The sequence below is a fragment of the Syzygium oleosum genome, unplaced genomic scaffold (assembly GCF_021117445.2).
Source record: "Syzygium oleosum isolate NSW1041296 unplaced genomic scaffold, Sole_v2.1 Sole_v2.19, whole genome shotgun sequence".
NCBI classification, from domain to species: domain Eukaryota; kingdom Viridiplantae; phylum Streptophyta; class Magnoliopsida; order Myrtales; family Myrtaceae; genus Syzygium; species Syzygium oleosum.
The window spans coordinates 2399522-2419201 of NW_026607503.1; the positions used below are offsets into that span (position 1 = coordinate 2399522).

Consider the following 19680-nt stretch of genomic DNA (forward strand, 5'->3'; position numbering starts at 1 on the left):
GCCACATTAAATGTAGGGGAAATATTGAGATCACCCGGAAGTTCAACTATATAGGCATTGTCGTTGATCTTCTTCAGGATGCGGCAAGGACCAATCTTCTTGTGCTTCAGTTTATTATAGTATTACAAAACGGACATCTTATATATAGAGATAAAACTCCTAATACTAATGGAAACTGAATAATTAAAGAAACTGCCTAAATGATAATATAGGAAACTGCCTTACTGGTAATATAGGAAACTGCCTAACTGATAATATAGGAAACTGCTTGAATGGTTGTTTTCCCCAAAATCAGAAAAACTGCCGAGATTTCCGATGATTACGGCGATCACATTGTTTAAGATAATCACAGGCTAACTGTTCTACATCAATTCTATAACCTTGGAAGACAAATCCTGTGCATCACATGAAATAATTAATGATCTGTCAATGGATTATTGTAAGGATGCAATTGATTTGATATTCGATGAATTAGCACAAAATCCTATTCTGTCTGCTGTGCATGGGATACCAAATATGAGAAAGGTGTTGCCATTCCATTGCCATTTCTCATTTTTCCTGTGGCTATCAAATCTAAAAGTGGGGTGATCATATCCAAGGCTCTCACTCTACTTCAAATCCCATTTCATTCTGACTTGATTCAACCCTGTCAAATTAGGCAACCTAGCTATTAGGAGACTGAAACGATCATAGTACATCTTAATCAGCTATCAAAATTAAAAGTCATCAAATGCATTGTCGTATGAGACTCACGTGCAAATAAAGCGCTATTCTACTGGGTTGAAGAGACCTCTCGCTTTTTCCTTTGAACATAAAGAAGGGCAAAAGGGAAAGACCAATCAAATTATCCCTTTTGACATCATAATAAAGATCTCACGTCCACTAGGTTTGAGTCATAACCACTTCGTCTACTTGAAACCCCAAAGGTTTGAGATTGACTAGCCAATCACCGCAGCCATACCGATGCATCAAAAGCCAGAAAATCTCTCCAAGATGCACAATAAAGCTAACTGAAAACTAAAAATTCTCTTTGGGCTTAGATAAACGGCGGTTAGTGCCGGCCATTATAATGATAACTATGTGAGTACTTCTAAATGAGGTGTTTCGTCCATGTGCATTGGGTTGGATCATTATAAATGGTAAAAAAAACATGGAATCTTAAGATTAAGGGGGTGGTGGATGGTATAGTTGTAAAATCTGAGTGAAAAAAAAAACCTCACATCATATAATTAGATAGGCCGAGAAATCGAAATATATTTAATTCGTTAAAAATTATTCGTTTTTATAAATAAAATTGATCCAAGTTATATTGGGAGCTCGTGCTTTTGTTGAGTTCATGTTATGATATTCCCTCGTGAGGTACTGAGATGTCAGTTCCATATCTCAACAACTGGTATCCAAATTGAAGGTTATTATGTTGGATTTTCTTCACATTTTCCAAGACTCTCACATCGAGTAATCATAGTTAGGACATGCTAATTATCCGCCCATATCACGATTATAGCTTAAGATGTTTGTGACACGTGAAGTCTCATGTTGAGAGTAAGTGCGGTTGCACAGGTAATATGTGAGTGAAAATTCGCTCCTAAATGTCATGCTCGGGGTAGTAAAAATGGTTGATATATTTGGAGCCAAATTGAACCGTGCTGGAAATTAGGTTTGTTGGGACTCACAGTAGAAAACATCACCAAGAGAAAGAGCCTAAGCTCGAAACTTAACCAAAAAGTTATGGTGAATTGGGGTACTTTAATTGCTTCGCATCACATAAATTCCTAATATGTGAGTATTGCCTAGAAACCTCATACATACACCTCAACAGAGCTCCCTCCGCATTAGCTCCGTTCCCCTTTAATCCCAGCATTCCTCTGCACTAACCTTATCTCAATTCAAATTCATACCGTGTCCTGCCAAGTTTGGCAAATGTCGATGGGCGAACTAGATATACTCTTCTAACACCTCCTCAGTTGCCTCGGCCTAGCCAAATCCAGTATATAGGAACACACCATATGCCACATTGATTAGGGAAATTCAATTGCATCCGAAAATTCATATCTTAAGATATAACACCAAGCCAATACACATTAGGGAGGCCACCTTTTAACCATTGATTCTGATATCACTTGTTAGAAACACACCATATGCCACCTTGATTAGGAAGATTCATTATGAGATTCCTTCATTGAGATATTCCACCAAATGTCGGTACACTCCGAGGGGCCATCAACAATACCACTTATCAGGAACACATGCGAGATTCCTTTTTTGATTTCATTGAATGTCAATACATATTTAGAGCAAAACCACCGATTAATCATCGGCTTTGGTCTTAGCTATTGGGTAAGTGCAGAAAAACTTGACCTAAGAGGGTCACCAAATGAGAGTCCAAGTCAATAGACCATAAGTATATCCGGTTGGACTTATATTCACTCAACAATTTAAAAGAATGGTTAATACCACAAAAAACTTCAAATCAATACATCTATAACATTTATTTTAAACTAATTTTTTTACCACAAAAAATCCCAAACTTGTGATAAATTTACCCTCCGTTAGTTTCCATTAAATTTTACCGTCAAATTGCGAAATTGGATGACACGTGACAGTTAACGGATGTGCCAGTTTAGGTTTTTACCCCTCTATTTGTCATAGATTTACTATTTTGTGATTTTTCGTGGTATTAATCTAATTTAACGGATGGTAAATTTGTCACAAGTATATCAATTTAGAGTTTTTGGTGGTTAAAAAGTTAGTTTGAGATAAATTTGTCATACTAGAGTTTTTTGTAGTCAAAAAATTAATTTTAGATAAATTTATCACAAATATATCAATTTGAAATTTTTCGTGATATTAACTTTTAAAATAATATATAATGATCAAATTAAGATATATTAAGTACTTCACACTACATCCATTCACGTGGTCACATTCATCTCAAACAAGGTCAATTGCCATCAACTCAAAGCACAATTTGCAGATGTCACGTGCATTTTTTGACTGGCAAAAGATCATCGAAGGCCGCCTAGTAGACTCTGATAATTGAGTGCCAGAGCAAGCCCTACTGCCTCAACCATTGATTGGCACTGGCAGCTTCTGAGGCACATCTCCGTTTTCCCTATAACTAGGGGTGACTTGTCAGATTGGCTTGGATATACTTGCTGGGGTTGCTTGTCACCCTTTCAAAAGTTTTGTCCTTTGGAAAGAATTTCGAAAGATAAAGTTTTCGATTTAACTCTTTCCAATACTCCACATAACGATCATGACTTAAGCCACAGAGTCCTTCAAATTTCAACTTTCTCTCATCACTTCTGTCATCAATTTAAATTACCAAGCTTGGCCTAGCATCAGTAGAACATCTCTCTCTCTCTCTCTCTCTCTCTCTCTCTCGCGGGGTCCACCTTCACATGTTCCGAAAGTGGAGCATGTAAATCCAAATGCATGGAGAGAACCTAAACTGCGTATGTGCCAAGGGAATAACAACTCAAATGGAGGGGCTTCTACTGAGTGACAAAACCCCGCTCATATTTTCCTTGTTTTTCTTTTCCATTCGTTGTACCGACATGGTTGTTTTCCCTTTTGTAATCCGCAATCCAAAGAAGAGAAAATATTCTGTCTTCGTTTTTGTTCTGCTAAAGAACAGCACCGCTTGGATTGTTTATAAACCCAGAGAACAAATGACAATATAATAACACACAGCATGAATTGAGTTGTGACTCCTGTGACCGAGCCACGCCACCACACCCACCACATATGCACCAGAGAGAGATAGAGAGAGAGAGTCTATTCATCAATCTATTCTATATCCCCGAGCATAACAGTTATTTTCCAGCAGTATAATTAAGCAAGAATACTCTAGTATTTAACACATTGAACTTTGCATCTCTCTCTCTCTCTCTCTCTCTTTCTCATTGCAGACATACACCCATTTTTCTGCCGGTGAAATAATACCGCCTTGAGCATTTTCTCGCTATCTGTATTGAGGGCTTGTGGGGTCATTCGATGCTAGGCAAAACATGTCACTGCACTGTGACCTGCAAGTTTACGTCAATGGTCAACAGACATTCTTCCTGAACGAGGTAATCTGAATCGCTCAACCGAAATCCTTCTTCTTCCTTTCCCCTGCCTTTGCTATCTAGTTCTTGATGGATTTTAACAGGCGCCTCCAATTTCTTTGCAGAAAATCATATCAGCATACTCGGGGAGGTTGAAGAAGATCATCAAGCAAGAGAAGAGGAGGACCCAGATCAAGAATTCCGGAATCGAGATCGACGACTTCCCGGGCGGCTCCAATGGGTTCGAGCTGGTTTTGAGGTTCTGTTACAGCGGCGGCAAGATTGAAATCACGGTCTCCAATGTGTGCCTCCTTCACTGCTGTGCTGTCTTCCTGGGAATGTCCGAAAAGGTCACAGCTTCTAATCTCCTGCAACAGACTGAGAAGTTCCTGGAAGACATGTTTTATTGGTCCTGGAATGATGTGGTTGCGAGCCTCAAGAGCTGCGAAACATTCCTCGGCTATGCAGACTCGGTAGGCCTGCTCTCGAAGCTCATCTGTGCACTGCTGGCAAAAATCGCTCAGAATTCAGATCTTAACCTAATTAATTCCTCGTCTTCATCGTCATCGTCCCCTGAAATGGCTTCCAGGTTCAGGTTCTCTTCCGCAGAGACGACACCTGACTCTAAGAGCCCATTTTCACCGAGCAAAGCATGGTGGTTCGACGATTTGACCGTCCTGTCTCCGCTGATAATCGAGAAGGTAGTAAAGAGCTTAGGGGCTCATGGGAGCGAAAACAACAGCCTGACCCTCACAAGATTCCTGCTCCATTACCTCAAGACAGTGTCTCAGAGGAAAGGCAACGCGACAGGGTTTTCGGCGAGCACAAAGTCCGACTACATCGGTCTCACGGACACGGCGGTTCACGGGGTCATCCTGGTGGGGAAGACTGCATTTTCTTGCCGGGGCCTACTCAGGGTGCTGAGAATCGTGTCGGGATTCGGAATCAGCAAAGATTGCAGAGTCGGCCTGGAGAAACTAATCGGCGGGATGCTCGATCAGGCAACTCTGGATGACCTCCTGGTCTCTGGCCATGACAGAGGTGTTTATGATGTGAATTTGGTGGTGAGGCTGATTAGGGTGTTTGTTAATGGTGATGGGTGGTCCACACAGAAGATGAAGAAAGTGGCCAGGTTAGTGGATAAGTACTTGGGCGAGATAGCCCCAGATCAAAACCTCAAGATCTCTAAGTTTCTTGGGGTTGCAGAGAGCTTGCCAGACTCTGCAAGAGACTGCTATGATGGGGTCTACAGAGCCATTGATATATTCCTTGAGGTGAACTATCTCATTACCTTGTCTCTCTTTGCTTTTTCTTATCCTTATATTTTCCAGATGACAAAAATAATTGAGAAACATGGGTTGGACATGGAAGCTAGTGAGATGAAAGATGATGAGAAAGATAGTAAATAAGACAAAAGATGCTTTTGCAATAATTGTCTTATCATCCAGTGATGGTTCCTAGCACCTAAAGTTTCCTTCTTTTTTTTTTTCTTTGGTAAGGTTAAAGTTTCCTTCTTTTTCGGTTCAGTATTTCTAATCCAGGCATGTAACGCTTCAGTGAGGAATATCTGCATTTTTTTGGTACTTCTGATTCTCTCGGAAGTACCAACTTGTTGAGAAGGTGTTACACTATCATATTATACTCTGCGAAAATAAAAATTTTGGGGAGTTCCACTGCTACAGCATAATTGGCATCTTTTTTCTTGGTTCTACAGCTGACATCTTGTGACAACTTTAATTCAGAGCAGCATCTGTAATGTAGGGACCAAAACACTTTCATATGAACTTCATGTATGCTGTTTGTTGAGCGTGATTCAAAAGGGTAGGACAGTTTTTCGGTCACTAAAATAACTGCATCATGTCTTATCTGTGATTTGGCCTATATCAAAACAAATCTGCTTCTATTAGTTCCTCTCTCTCTCTCTCTCTCTCTCTCTCTCTCTCTCTCTCTCTCTCTCTCATGCCTGATGCTCAGTTTCATTCATGGACGCTTGACTCGCTGCTGCTAGTTAACGATTTCGTGAAATTGTCCTCTACTTGAGAGGACAACCTGCATTCTATTACGGGAAAGTGTTTCAACTTGAGATCTCAATTCGCGCCCACCTTTCATGAGAAATGTGTACTCCCTGGCTCATCATGCTATAGTATGATCATTAATTAGAAAATACAGAACTTGTAGGGCCGACTTGCCCTGAAAAGTAGGGAATCATTCACTTGGTGGAATGTCCCATTAAATGCTTATGCTGCATTCAATATTTCCATGAAATGCTCATGTTTGGCAGTTAGATGTTTGAAGCATTGGAGTCACCCAGTAGGCCGATTCGGGAGAATCAATCAGCTAAACCCGTTTTGGCAATGACGTGATATGCAGAGTTAATCTACAAAACAGATCAATCATTTGGAACAACTTCCCTAATCTTTTGGCGGATATTTTGCAGTCGCACCCGAGCCTTTCCTTCGAGGAGCGGTCGAGGCTGTGCAGGTGCCTGAACTACAAGAAACTAAGCCTCGAGGCCTGCAAGGACCTGGCGAAGAACCCCAAAGTCCCGCCAAGAATCGCTGTACAAGCACTCATGTCACAGCAATCCTATGTGCAGCCTGCCGAAGACTTCCTCCCACGAGAAGTCACAAAAGAGAGCCCCGCGATGAACGACGGCCAGATAGTGGTCTACGGCGGGATCGACACCGACAGCATCGAAGAAGAGAACCATGACATGAAAATGAATCTGCAGAGGATGCAGTGGAGGGTGAATGAGTTGGAGAAGGTGTGCAAGCAAATGAAGGGTCATATGTCCAAGATAGTGAGGCACCCAAGCAGCAGTAGGAGTTTGCCCAGACTCTGTTGAGATCAAGGGCCTTGTCTTTTTTTTCAACTTTTTACTTATTGACCTTCAACTTTGCAGATATCTTTGTGGCTTTGATTTTGTAAAAGTTCCATTCCAGTGTGGTTTGAGATGGGAAACATGTCGATCCGAAGATCTATCTGTAAATTAATTAATTACTCGAGGAATTGTGATTTTCGGAGAGCAAACTTGGTCCTCAATTGTGGACCATCCCAAAAGAAATCAAATCATGTAATTAAACCAAACTATATATTAAAAAAAAAGCACTTTTCACGTGCATTTGATATAATTTGCTAGTCTGCATAGCTACAAAAACTATTGGCCGAGAAGTTATTTAAGGGTCTGTGTGCGTCATCAATATTCGATGTCCATGTGACAAGTAATGCCAGCACAAGTTTAGCCTCGTGATTAGCAGCTTCTGTTGCTTAAAAATGTGAACTTTTCTGAGCCACTTAGCAGATGATTTCGTCTTATATCATCTTTTGTTGCACTAATCTGTACATGCAGTATACTGGCTCTTGATCTTGCTCTCCCATGATTGTCTGCCCTCAAATAATAATGCCAACTTGCCATTTATAATAATGTTTTAGGATTGGTCCGTGAGATTATTCCCTAAATAAATTGCTAATGTTTTGCAATCTTATCGAGATCATTCACAAGACTGCTTCTTGAGGAGTCGATCGTTCACAAGATCTCATCACTGTCAATTGCTCAATTCCTCATCTTGAAAATAGTAATTGTGTAAAGATCAATGTACTGTTTGGATGCAATTTGCCATGTGGAAAGTCTCATGAGTTTCAAGTGTTCAAAGATTGCACAAATATGAAATTGCCCAGAAAAAAAACCAGACATATGAACTTAAACGAACTCTTTAGGAAGTTAATGACATGTTTTAAAAAGTAGAACTTTTATCTGTACTTCAAAAGTTACCAATAATTTAAGTGATTCACCAATATTTTTCTCCTTAAGTTATCACCTGATTTTCGCTTAGTAAATATTATTTGAGTCATTTACCTACTTTCTTAGATTATTTGGAAAGCACCAAATCATAGTTTACCAACATTTATTTACGGAACCTTACGAATATGTTAAAATTATTGACTTTTATACAAAACTACCAATTGAAATTTGAGTCTTTTACCAACTTATCACCGATTGAGTTACCGACTAATCTTAGTTATACGAACTCTTATTTAAGTCAATTATCAACTTCTATATGTTGTTTTGAAAATTATTCCAATCATTTACCCTTTTGTATATCTAGAGATTACTAATGTGTTCAAGTAACGAACTCTGATACAAAACTACCAACTCTTATTAATAATTATGGGCGAGCAAGATGGACCGACCGAACCGGAAATCACCCAGACCGAACCGGGCCGATTCCCAATTCCTAAAAGTGGAATCGGTGTCCAGACAGTCCGATTCCAATTCCAAGGGGGGAACCGAACCGCCTGGACCCCATTTTTTTTTTTTTTAAATATTTCGTGCACATCTCAATTGACACTTTGACTAGACTTGCAAGTGATCAGTCCTCTAGATGCTCCAAATCCAGCCAAACGAAGCCAACTTGCTCTTGCTAACAAATGACAAAAGAAGTGACCCCAGAAAAGGGGGAGAGACTACAGAGACTGAGGTCGACATTCAAGGTGGGCGACCCAAAACTGGTCGAAATCACATTGATTGGGATCTCATCGTTCAAGATTTCATATAAATCAAAGAGGTAAGACACGTGATTTGAAGATCCCACACTTGCATATGAATACACAGGAGTGGAGACAAAGCGTCTTTCAAGGTGAAACAAAGAGCTATCAAACTCCGTTCGCTTGCATCATCTCCCCCATCATGTCTTACAAAGACGTTCTGAACTGAATGGACCCATGGAACTATTCTCTTGAGTTTTGTTTATGCTCAATAAGAACAGTACGTCGTCACTAGTTAATTATTGGACAATAAAAAATTTATCGATGATGGAGAGCAAGGCATTCTCTCCTTGGAACTCAACCGGTTCCACTAAACCCCGGGAATCGGATCTAGCTAGAACCGATCACCCCTATTAATGATCCGAACAATCAACCAACACTTATTTTCATAACTCAGCAATACCAATGCGTTAAATTTACTAGCTTTTATAATATATGAATATATTCACTTTTATGTGACTAGCATTTATTTGATTGTTCGAAAAGTATTAACACTTGTGATAATTTACTAACATGTATTTGCCAAGCTTGCCTATGCATTATAATTACTAATTGTTATGGCAAAATACAAATTCTTTACAAAATTACCAACAATTCCAATAGTTAGTCAAAGTCTATCTGCGAGAGTTAAGTTACCAACTTATACGAAATTATCGGTCCTTATTTTAGTCAGTTACCTATATTTTTATTGTCTTGAAATCACCAACTATTCCAATAGCTTACTAACATTTGTTCACACAGCTTACAAACACCTTAAAGCCGCCAAATGTTATATGAAATTACCAAATCTTTTTTGAGCCCACATACCAACTGTAATTTTTAGATTGTTTCAAAACTGCTAATTTTTGCAATAATTTATAGTCAATTATCGACCAAGCTTACCAGCGGTAAAATTACATGAACGGTTGGCATTTTGAAACAATTAAATAAACTGTCAGTAAGTTGACTCGTATAAAAGTTGATAAATTCGTATAAGAGCTAGTAGCCTGTTATTTCTTTTCTTGATATCTAAAAATTGTCGGCCGATTTTTGTGAACCCAGCTAATCCCATAATGCAATAGTCTCTCGTCCCATATATATCGGGCAATTACCGAAGACGCACACGTCTATGCTCCGGGCAATAACTAGTAGCTTTATCACTTGGTAAGTTGTGCAAATAGTTCTTGGTAAAATGGGAACTATTGTTAGTTTCGAAATAATAAAGTACATGGTAACCGAATTGAATGAGAGCTGGGAAGTTGACAAATGAGCTCATCAATGGGATGAATTCACCGACTTTTAAGAAATTATCAACTCTTTTCAAAATTATCAATTATTCCAATAGTTTACCATCATTTAATTAATTGTTGAACTTAACTTACCAATTCCTATATGAAAATATCAACTCTTACTTGAGACAATCATCAACATTTATTTGATGAGTTCAATATCAATTGTTTCAACAGTTAACCAACTTTTAATTGCATAACTTACTAACATATTAAAGCCACCAACTCTTACTTGCCTCCGGTTACCAATTTTTCTTTTTTTTGGTAAAAACGAACCAATTGTTATTCGATTGCTTCAAAAAAAAAAATACCAACCATTCCAATAATTTATGCTTATTATTTGTGTAACTTGCTAACAAGTTAAAGTAAGGGATAATACCACGAAAAAACCCAAACTGGTACACCTATAATAATTTTACCCCAAACTATTTTTTTGACTACAAAAAGCCCCAAACTGATACATCTGTGACAATTTTACCCTGAACTAATTTTTTTACCACAAAAAACCCAAAATTGGTACACATGTGACAATTTTACCCCGAACTAATTTTTTTTATCATAAAAAATCCCAAACTGGTATACATGTGACAAATTGCTAAGTTTGATGACATGTGGTAATTGATGGGTGTACCAGTTTGGGGCTTTACTCCTCTGTTGTAACAAGTTTACTAATTTGTGATTTTTCGTGATATTAATCCAATTTAACGGAGAGTAAATTTGTCATAAATGTACCAATTTGGGGTTTTTAGCGGTCAAAAAATTAGTTTTGGGTAAAATTGTCACAGGTGTACCAATTTGGGATTTTTCATGGTAAAAAAATTAATTCAGGATAAAATTGTCACAGATGTACCAGTGTGGGATTTTTTATGGTCAAAAAAATAGTTTTAGGTAAATTTATCACGGGTGTACTAATTTGGGATTTTTGGTGGTCAAAAAATTAGTTCGGGGTAAAATTGTCACAGATGTACAGTTTTGGATTTTTCGTGGTATTAACCCTTAAAGTAACCAATTTTTATACGAAAGTACAACACTTTTTGAAAATGCCTAACCATTCCAATATTTGAGCAACTTTTATTTGCAGCGCCTAAGTTATTAACTCTCATATTAACTCCTATTTGAGTCAGTTACAAATATTTATTTGATAGTTTTCACATGGCCAACTGAATTTACCAAAATATATTTGCACAGATTACTGAGTTATAAGCTACCGACTCAAACTTGATTGTTTTAAAAGTACAAACTGTCTCATAACTCACCAACATTTGGTTGGAAGCTTATCAATGGGTTAAAATTACCGACTCCTGTAAGCAATTATCAACTCTTTTTCAAAATTACCGACCATTCTTATAATTTCCCCATGTTTATTTGCGGAGCTTAAATTACCTACTTTTATATGAATTTGCTAACTTTGTTTGAATCAATTACCTACGATTATTTTATCGATTATTACTTATATATGGTAGCATGTGACAATAAATGCTAATAAGTTTTGGAATAGTTAGCAACTTGAAAGGGTTTAATAATGTTGGCACTTTTCTTATAAGTGCTGGTAAGTAACCAATATGCAATGGGGTTAAGTTTGGTATTTTCTACCATGTATATATATTTTTAAAAGAAAGTCTTTGTCACTGTTTTGATTATCAGCTGACATTCGCTTTTTGTTACTTTTTCAAGGATTAGAATAATTGTAGAATACTAAATTTAATTAAATTTTTTAATTAAAGTTAAAGTTAAAATAAATATGGGACAATGCAAACGAGACGGTGACGCCTGATTGCCCCATGGGGAGTGGGGATGGAGCCCATAAAATCTCCCCATATGGACGGATATGGGACAGTAACCCAAAATAGAAAACTTATATGTCTGGAGTTACCAAGTGCAGTGAGAACTGAAGTTTTTGTCACTTATAATTTGTCTTCCAGATTAGTTTCTTTGGTTGCCTAGTACTTTCGAGGTTTTCATTTGTCTAGGTACCCCAGTTTTATCGTTTCCATTTGCCCACATACTTTCTTGAACAGAAATACGCTTCGATGAGATTATGGGAACTTCAACAGGCGAAGGCGAAGTCCAACACGGCAGCAGAAACCAACTTCATGTGAGAATAGTGAAAAGCAGCGAGAATGATTGATGACAGGAAAAAGTCGAGAGATTCAGCTGACTAAAGTCTATGACCAAAAACTGTCATAAATGCAACAGCGAAAAACCGATGAACGGACAGGTAAAAAGTTCGACGCAATGAACGGGACAGTAGAATCGACTGCAAAAGGAAGATGGGCACAGAAAGGGTAGAGCTGATCTTAAACAGGTATCGGCTGCGCCTTCGCTGGAGTCATTGCAAGAAGAGCGCAATGCACAAGAGCTTCTGAACTTGCTCAAACTGTTTTGAAAATTTTAAATTTCATTAGAGCCATTAACTCAAAAGTTTCATTCCAAGTTGTTCGATGCAATCAAGTTCTCCGGACCTAAATGCAGTCGTTGTGAATTGATCGGAAAACAAAAAGAACACGGGAAACAATGGTGAGAATTTAGTATCTTTACATCAATAGACTTGCACCGCCCGTACCGCGAAAAAAAAAATCAAATCAAATTAATGGGTGGAAAAAAGAACATCGGAGCCTAAGCCCTCATATGCTCAAATGTTCTTCCCTGGGCAAGCTCTGCACTGTGTCTGACCATCGTCCCGGTGAGTGATCGCTACTGTTGGACGAAACTTGAGCCTCGGCTCTCGCATCTCTAACCATCTTTAGGACCTCTCTCATGGCAGGCCGATTCTCGGGGACGATGGAGACGCAGGCCATCGATATGTTCAAAAGAGCCTGAAGTTTTTCTTCAGAGGCCTCATTACTAGAGGCCGGTTCGTCCCCGGACTCCGTTTCCTCCTCACGGACTGAGCGGACCCACCTCGGGATATCCGATCCGTGCTCCTGAACGAGGTCCTGAAACGGGGTTTTCCCCGTGAGGAGCTCCAGGAGGAGGACGCCAAAGCTGTATACATCCGCCGGCTGGGTGATGGGCCTTCGAGGGTCCCGGCACTCGGGGGCCCTGTAGAAGAGGGAAGTGGCGCTCGGTTCTTCGAGCGAGTCTGGGTCCCGGAATGACAAGAGGCCATAATCCGTGAGGCAGGACTCGAAGTCAGGGCCAAGCAGCACGTTGGAGGATTTCAAGTTCCCGTGTGCTAGTCCGTGGCTTTGGTGGATGTAGAGCAGTCCGGTCGCCAAGTCCTCGGCTATTTTGAGGCACGAGGTCCAGTGAAGAGGCTTACCACCACCTGAAGTCCTTGATCCTGCAGAGAGAAATGAAATTTCAAGCAAATTCAGCGCACAAATATGCTTCATCAATAATCTGTTCTACAAATTCGCATTAGCAGGCGATCAGTGAATCCACACAATATGATTCAGCAACAATCTGCACTGCGCTCAGCAATTTCCCTCTGATATATTGTCCGCAATATAGCTAAAGTTCTAGTTAAATGTGCAAAAGACAAAACTGGTGGTGACAAGTGAGATAACAACGCTATGAGAAATCCAAATCAGTAGCACCCAAGAGCAAGACGAGAGGTTACCAGTAAGAGACAGCAAAACATTCACAGGTCTTCTGACAATTAAAAAAAAAAGCAAAAGCAAAGAGATGCGATCAAGAACCACCAGAGCAGAGACTGATAAGCATAGTGCAGAGTGATGCAGCATGCACATGTCAACGTGAGTGAGAGCATGCAATGTAACTGACAAACGAACTCAGAAGGCCACTGAAAACATTAACCAAATGCTCGCCGATGATAGCATTGTCATGGTGGATTTAGACATAAACTCATGCTGTTAAAAAGACCCTTTTTCTCGCTTTTCCTTATTTTCGCCACACCGGTTCTCGCAATTCAAAAAACATACCAAGACACGGAGGTGACGGGTCGACGCAAGAAGACAAGGTTTGCGTCGTGAGATTAGCAAGCGCAATTACCCCAGTAACCATCCTCTAAAGAAACATTCCACAACCTGTAGTTTGCCCTAGCTGCTCTGGATCGTTATGCTCATTGCTCAAAGATCCAAGATGGTTAAACTTTTCCAACTCAAAAAACAGTGGCACGCTCAATAAGATGTGACAATGTGAGTTCTTGAAACAAGGACACAAATCTACCTTTGACTTTTCCTGCGACAATCAACCAGACAAAGCTTTCGCTTTGCCGTCGCATCAAACCGGAGGTGAAAAAAAAACCCAACAGTTGAGAAGTCAGCCTCCTCACAAGACAAGTTGAACATGGGGGACCGTACAAAAGCTGGTTGGCAATTTCGAAGCAAGAAGCTCTTTTAAGATAATTTAGATTTACACTCTAATAAAAAAAATTAAATAACTTGTCCTTGTGTTTTTCTTTTTTTTGGGGGGGTCAAATAAATAATTCGTCCTTTGTTCACCTAACTAACAGACTTTTGAGACCGACCGGTCGATACTAGAAGATTTCGATTTAAAGAGTCTTTTGGCGAAATTCTTTTCGGCACTTTTACGACGTACATAATTCGATACTTACTTCAAGTGGACCGCGTAAAAATTCTCACAACGCATAAATATTGACACGAAAAACCTGTAACAATGTTTTTTTTTTTTGCATGATCTTTTACAAAAAGAAAAAAATTCAGGGAAAAGGAGAAAAGCAAGATTTCATTTTTCAAAGTATAATTGAACGAGCCTTTTGGGTCTGGTAACTTATAGTAGTAGTGTCTTTTCATATGACTAGATGAGTAAATTTAAAAAATTAAAAAACTCAACTCTCAAAAAAATATTTTTTTTTAAATTCCAAAATGTCGTTGTGGGGGAGAGAAATTATCACCTAGAACGCAAACACGAGTTCCCCATAAGGATTGTCCGCCGTTAGATCCGCGGGTCCCACGCGAGGCCAGCTGGGTCCCGCCGATTCAATCAGTCAGTCTCGAAGCAGTTACTTTGAAATAGCGTCGGTTATTTTTATAAAAAAAAAAAAAATTTAATTCGCCAAGATTCACGTGAGGTTTTTTTTAAAATTTTATTTTTTTCATTTTCCAGACGAGCAGCTTTTTTTGAAAGATGCGTAAAACACGAAAATTCATGACCAGCATGATTAAAATCTAGAAACCCTAAACTCCATTTACATTATTTTCCTTTCCCCACATAAGTTTTCTACCATATTAATCAAAATGCCATGATTATTATATAAGCTAAATTTATTACGAAAAATAAATAAATAAATAAGGGCGAGACGATTCGCATTCGCGTCCATGGATTTAATAGACCCCACGAATGATGCGAGATCAGAATATTTAAAGATCATCGCGCAAGATTAATGCACATAAGAACAAAATAAAGACGGCAGACAAAATCGGGTCCCCTCTATCTTTTCAGATTGGCGAATCAATTAAATCGCGGCGAGAAAATTAAAAAATTTAGGAGCGATAATAATAATAATAATAATGGGGGGAGCCAAAAAAGATCAAATGCGATGGACCGACAAGAAGACAGCAACATGGGATGTTTTACCGTGGATGAGGGTGAAGAGGCTGCCGTTGGGGAAGTAGTCGTAGACCAGCAGCCGCTCCTCCTTGGCCTGGAAGTAGGCCCGGAGCGCGACGACGTTCGGGTGGCGCAGCCTGCCGAGGCCGTCTATCCGCCGCCGGAACTCCTCGATCCTCGGGTACCTCGCGTCCTTGAGCCGCTTCACCGTCACGATGTAGCCCGACTCCATCACCGCCTTGTACGTGCTCCCCAGCGTGCCCCGCCCCAGGGTCTCCGCCGACGCCTTCAGCAGGTCCTCCAGGCTGTATCCCATCTGCTGGTCCCCGGCCCCGAGGAACACCAGGCTCCCAAGCCCTTCCCCCTCCCACGAGAACCCCCCCGCCGCCGCCGCCGCCGGTGGTGGCGGCTTCCCCGCCCCATTGTTGCCGCCGGCGGACGCTTCCCCTGCCTCCTCCCCTGTCTCGACCCCGCCGCCCTTGGCTCTCGCCTCGCCTATCAATTGACACGAATCAATACAGCTCGGCATGATCGCGATTAGGATTAAAAATTCACAACGTTCGGCAATGATTTTGAATCAACGCGAATCGGTAATCTGAGTTTTTTTGACAAGTAAAGACGTGAATTAACCTGGAGCCTTCTTCCTCTGTCCGCGGCTCCTGCAGATCAAGCACAGCAGGAGCAGGCAGATCAACAGCAATGCGAATCCGCCGACCGTTCCCGCGACGATCTTGATGAGCCGTGAGCGATTCGAACGCGATTTCTTCGCGGCCGGGTTCTCGGGGTACGCGGGGCTCAGAGACGGGCCTCCCGACACGGTGCCGTTGCAGGGGTCGCCGAGCGGTGACCCGCAGAGATCGACATTGCCCGAGAAGGACGAGGCATTGAACCTCGACAGCGCGGGGGTCGCCGGGATCTCGCCGGAGAGCCGGTTGTTCGAGACGTTGAGAAACCGGAGGCTGGTCTGGTTCAGCGGGGGGATCCTTCCGGTGAACCCGTTGTCCTGCAAGTAGAAAACGTACAGCCTCCTCAGGTTGAGGACGGACACGGGTATCTCGCCGGAGATGCGGTTCCCGGCGAGGACGAGGACCTTGAGGCGGTGGAGGCCGGTGAGAGAGGAGGGGAAGCCGCCGGAGAGGGCGTTGCCGTTGAGGTAGAGGGACTTGAGGTTGACGAGGCCGGAGAGGTCGGGGACATCGCCGGAGATGGAGTTGTCCTTGAGGCTGAGGACGCGGAGCTGGTCGAGCCGGTTCAGGGTCTTCCCGTCCAACGCACCGGTCAAGTTCAAGGACTCGAGGACGAGCTTGGTGACGCGGCCGTCCATGCAGTCTCTAACCCCTGGCCAAGAGCAGACGGCGTCCACGTTCCCATCTCGCCAGGGCAGCGAGTCGAGAGGGTCGACGGCGGACTTGAGAGCGAGCAGAGCCTCGGCGTCGCCTGATCTGGCGGTGGGAACGAGGAACGAGAGCAAGAAGAGGAGAGAGCAGTACCCCGAAACGAAAGACCCCATTTTTGCGAGCCTTTTTCAATGAGCTACAGTTGAATCAGTGGGGATCGATCTTGAAGAAGAGAGAGAGCGAGGAAAGATTGGGCTTTTCAGATTCATCACTGTGAAGAAGAAGAAGAAGAAGAAGCGGAAGGAGAAGACCAAATGTTTGTCGAAATGTGAAGAGAGCCTTCATCATGATGAGAGGGGAGAGAAGACCCGCCAATCTGGGTCATTTTCAGAGAAGCTTAAGTTCGTGCTTTCTTCTTCTCTCCTTGGACTGGCCTGCTAAACGACAAGGCGTGAAAAGGTAAGGAGCCGATGATGGGGGGAGGGGCAATAAAGAAAGTGCATCCACTCACACTGTAGCCACACTGGCTGCTCTGCTCCTGCTGCTCCTTGCCCACCACTCGCTCACTCTCGCAGTGGCAGATGGGGAAATGGGGAGAAGAAAATATATTAAACCCTTGAAGTTGCAGTCGCAGAGAGAGAATTTAAGGGGCGAGAGAGAGCTCCAATGGTGGGAATGGAACTGTGAGCTCTCTCTCCTCGCACATTCCATTCAAATGAAGACAGACAGAGGGGGTGAGTGAGAGAGAGAGAGAGATGGAGGGAGGGTCGTGTGTGTGGCATCGTTTCTCCCAAACTTTTTCTTTAATTGAGGAGCATGAACTCACGGATTACTACGGGGGCGGAGGGCGCACAAAAACAGAGACAGAGAGACTTTCACGTGAGCTGAGCCGATGATCTCAGAACCCTTTTGTTTTCTCTCCTCCGCGATTTCTTTATTCGCTAACCTGCAGGCATTATTGAAACTAGATAATCCCCCCCCACAGCAATATAAAAATGCGATCTTTGGTCCCAGTTAACTCGAAGCACTCCGATTTTCACCTTCTTTCTTTTTGATTCCCAGCTGAAACGGAACTCTTGGGCTGCTGAACAAACGCTTTAGTCGCTCCCCATCATCGATCTTGAAACTTTCAGAAACAGGGATCGAGCAGCCGTGGCTGAAATCAAACGACCCACATGCTCTGCCACCGCAAGCATTGCAACGAGCGAGGAAGGAAGCGCGAGAAGGCTGGCTACTCCACGAAAAAGCCCTTCTTGAATGGCTCTTCAGCGGGGACAATCAGTCCATTAAAGATCTGTTAGAAATGAGACCCAGAGAGAGAGAGAGAGAGAGAGAGAGGTGTTGGTTGAGGGCCTCCTTTGCTGAGACACCATAAATACAGGGTCGATCAACAAAATGTTGGGTCAAGACTAGATCGCTGTGGGGTTCTTTGGGTCCCGAAACTTAACATACATTGACTGAGAGACAGAGAGAGAGACAGGGAGAGGACATGAAACACTGAAAAGAACGTCTCTTATTGCAGCTGCGGGTGTGTTTCTGAATTCTCTGATACCTCAAGCGCTCCCTGCACTCTGGGGCATGTTACTGCTGCGATCAATACGGGGTCCGACTCGTGGCAAAGGTCTAGACGGGATCCAGGTCTGTGGACTGGATACATCCCCGGCCGTTCGATTCCATAAGCGACCCGTGTAATTGACCTTTGCTTACGATTTAATGAGTATATGCATTTACGGATTGGACGCAAGACACAGATTCGATGTTTCAAATTATCGAGCATGCCAACAGCAATGCAGCGCTACTGGTAAAGGGTTTGGGAGCGAGGCAAGAGAGTATTAGGTCCAGGGTTTGATCCCCGCGAGCAACGCACACACGTGTATATGTATGGAAGAGAGGAGATGCGTATCGAATGAGACTAGGGTGTATAGTTAGTGGGGGTACTAGGAAAATTGCCTTGAACTTCCATTGAATTTTCAAATCTAACATGTTTGTTTACTTATTTTTTGAAATGAGACTATTGATACACAAATTGGTTCAATCGTTGGTATCTGAATCTTTCGACTCGAATCCGACTTGCGCACATTGATAGCACTTTGGGGCATTTAAGTTTTTTTCACCTAGATTGGCCCTTTGATCGTTGAAACCGGTTGGAGAAACGAAGATCACAATTAACCGAGGAACTTGAAGTGAATAATGTGAGCGTAGAGTTGTACCTGAACTTTTAGAATTGATAATCAGAGATAAGCTTACCTTCTTGATAGAAGATTCACCATTTTGGTCTAAAGGTGTGCTAACCTTCGAGACATTAGTCCTAAATCAATCGTGTGCACGTCAATATAGTCCTAAACTTTTTAATTTTGTCAATTTATTAGTCTAGTTATCGCTGGTCATCCTACATAATGCACCGCCACGTTAACGATTTTCGGCGAAAATTGATCTGAATGACTATATTGAAATTTCGCGCAAAAATTTGTACAAAGTTAGCAATTTTGAAAAGCTTTAGACGGAAGTGACGTATATACACAGTAAAGTCATAATTGATTGGGCGATATTCCCGTCAACCTTTCGAGGATCAAGTGATACCTGCACACATGGATAGCACTTTAGGGCATTTAATTTAGTTAAATGAAACTCGTCATTGTCAAACATCATTGTCAAACATCAACTTTCTACTGTCATGTTGGATTTTTTGTTGCCGTACATTTCTATAACTATATAATAGTTCATTTTTCATTAGCAAATGAATATAGAGAGAGAGAGTAAAGTAGATTACCTGAATTAGGAAGAATCACATGATAGTTCCAAGATTAATGTGAGTGGTAATACTAGGGCCCGTGTTGGCGCTATTAGAAAAGTAGCTTGACCTAAGTAAGATGATGAGTGGGACTCTCACCCTAGCATGTGAGAAGCCTAGTTCGTACTAATAAAGTCCGCACGAAAGAGTTCGCGCTAGCCCTAGCCAAAAGGGCGGGAACGGTTAGTGGCATTTGAATGTTCTAAGCAAGAGCG

The 19680-nt window shown here is 41.6% G+C and overlaps 2 protein-coding genes across 3 annotated transcripts; one reads left to right on the top strand and one right to left on the bottom strand.

Moving 5' to 3' along the window:
• The first annotated feature begins 3579 nt into the window (after positions 1-3579).
• On the top strand, positions 3580-7079 carry LOC115670500 (BTB/POZ domain-containing protein At3g19850-like). 2 transcript variants are annotated; one of them, XM_056320076.1, is made up of 3 exons: positions 3580-4073; positions 4175-5323; positions 5792-6471. In XM_056320076.1, exons 1-3 carry the CDS (start codon positions 4011-4013, stop codon positions 5897-5899), a joined length of 1320 nt encoding a protein of 439 aa, XP_056176051.1. In that variant the 5' UTR covers positions 3580-4010; the 3' UTR covers positions 5900-6471. The 2 variants fall into 2 exon arrangements, with proteins under 2 accessions (XP_056176051.1, XP_030447659.2); XM_030591799.2 differs by lacking the exon at positions 5792-6471 and adding an exon at positions 6487-7079 and having other exon boundaries at positions 3592-4073.
• Positions 7080-12222: 5143 nt separating this feature from the next.
• On the bottom strand, positions 12223-18031 carry LOC115670451 (inactive leucine-rich repeat receptor-like serine/threonine-protein kinase At1g60630). The gene is made up of 4 exons (XM_030591731.2): positions 17715-18031; positions 15968-17620; positions 15365-15832; positions 12223-13145 (listed from the first exon to the last, which is right to left on the bottom strand). The coding sequence occupies exons 2-4, from the start codon at positions 16845-16847 to the stop codon at positions 12487-12489; spliced, it is 2007 nt and encodes a 668-aa protein (XP_030447591.1). The 5' UTR covers positions 16848-17620; positions 17715-18031; the 3' UTR covers positions 12223-12486.
• Between the last annotated feature and the right edge of the window lie 1649 nt (positions 18032-19680).

Bases quoted from the DNA above. Each gene is read 5' to 3' on its own strand.
- LOC115670500 (XM_030591799.2), top strand. From the start codon at position 4,011: ATGTCACTGCACTGTGACCTGCAAGTTTACGTCAATGGTCAACAGACA. The intron at 4,074-4,174 runs GTAATCTGAATC...ATTTCTTTGCAG, and splicing joins AGACATTCTTCCTGAACGAG to AAAATCATATCAGCATACTC. The intron at 5,324-6,486 runs GTGAACTATCTC...GATATTTTGCAG, and splicing joins CCATTGATATATTCCTTGAG to TCGCACCCGAGCCTTTCCTT.
- LOC115670451 (XM_030591731.2), bottom strand. From the start codon at position 16,847: ATGGGGTCTTTCGTTTCGGGGTACTGCTCTCTCCTCTTCTTGCTCTCG. The intron at 15,833-15,967 runs GTTAATTCACGT...GTCAATTGATAG, and splicing joins ACAGAGGAAGAAGGCTCCAG to GCGAGGCGAGAGCCAAGGGC. The intron at 13,146-15,364 runs GTAAAACATCCC...TTCTCTCTGCAG, and splicing joins CCTCTTCACCCTCATCCACG to GATCAAGGACTTCAGGTGGT.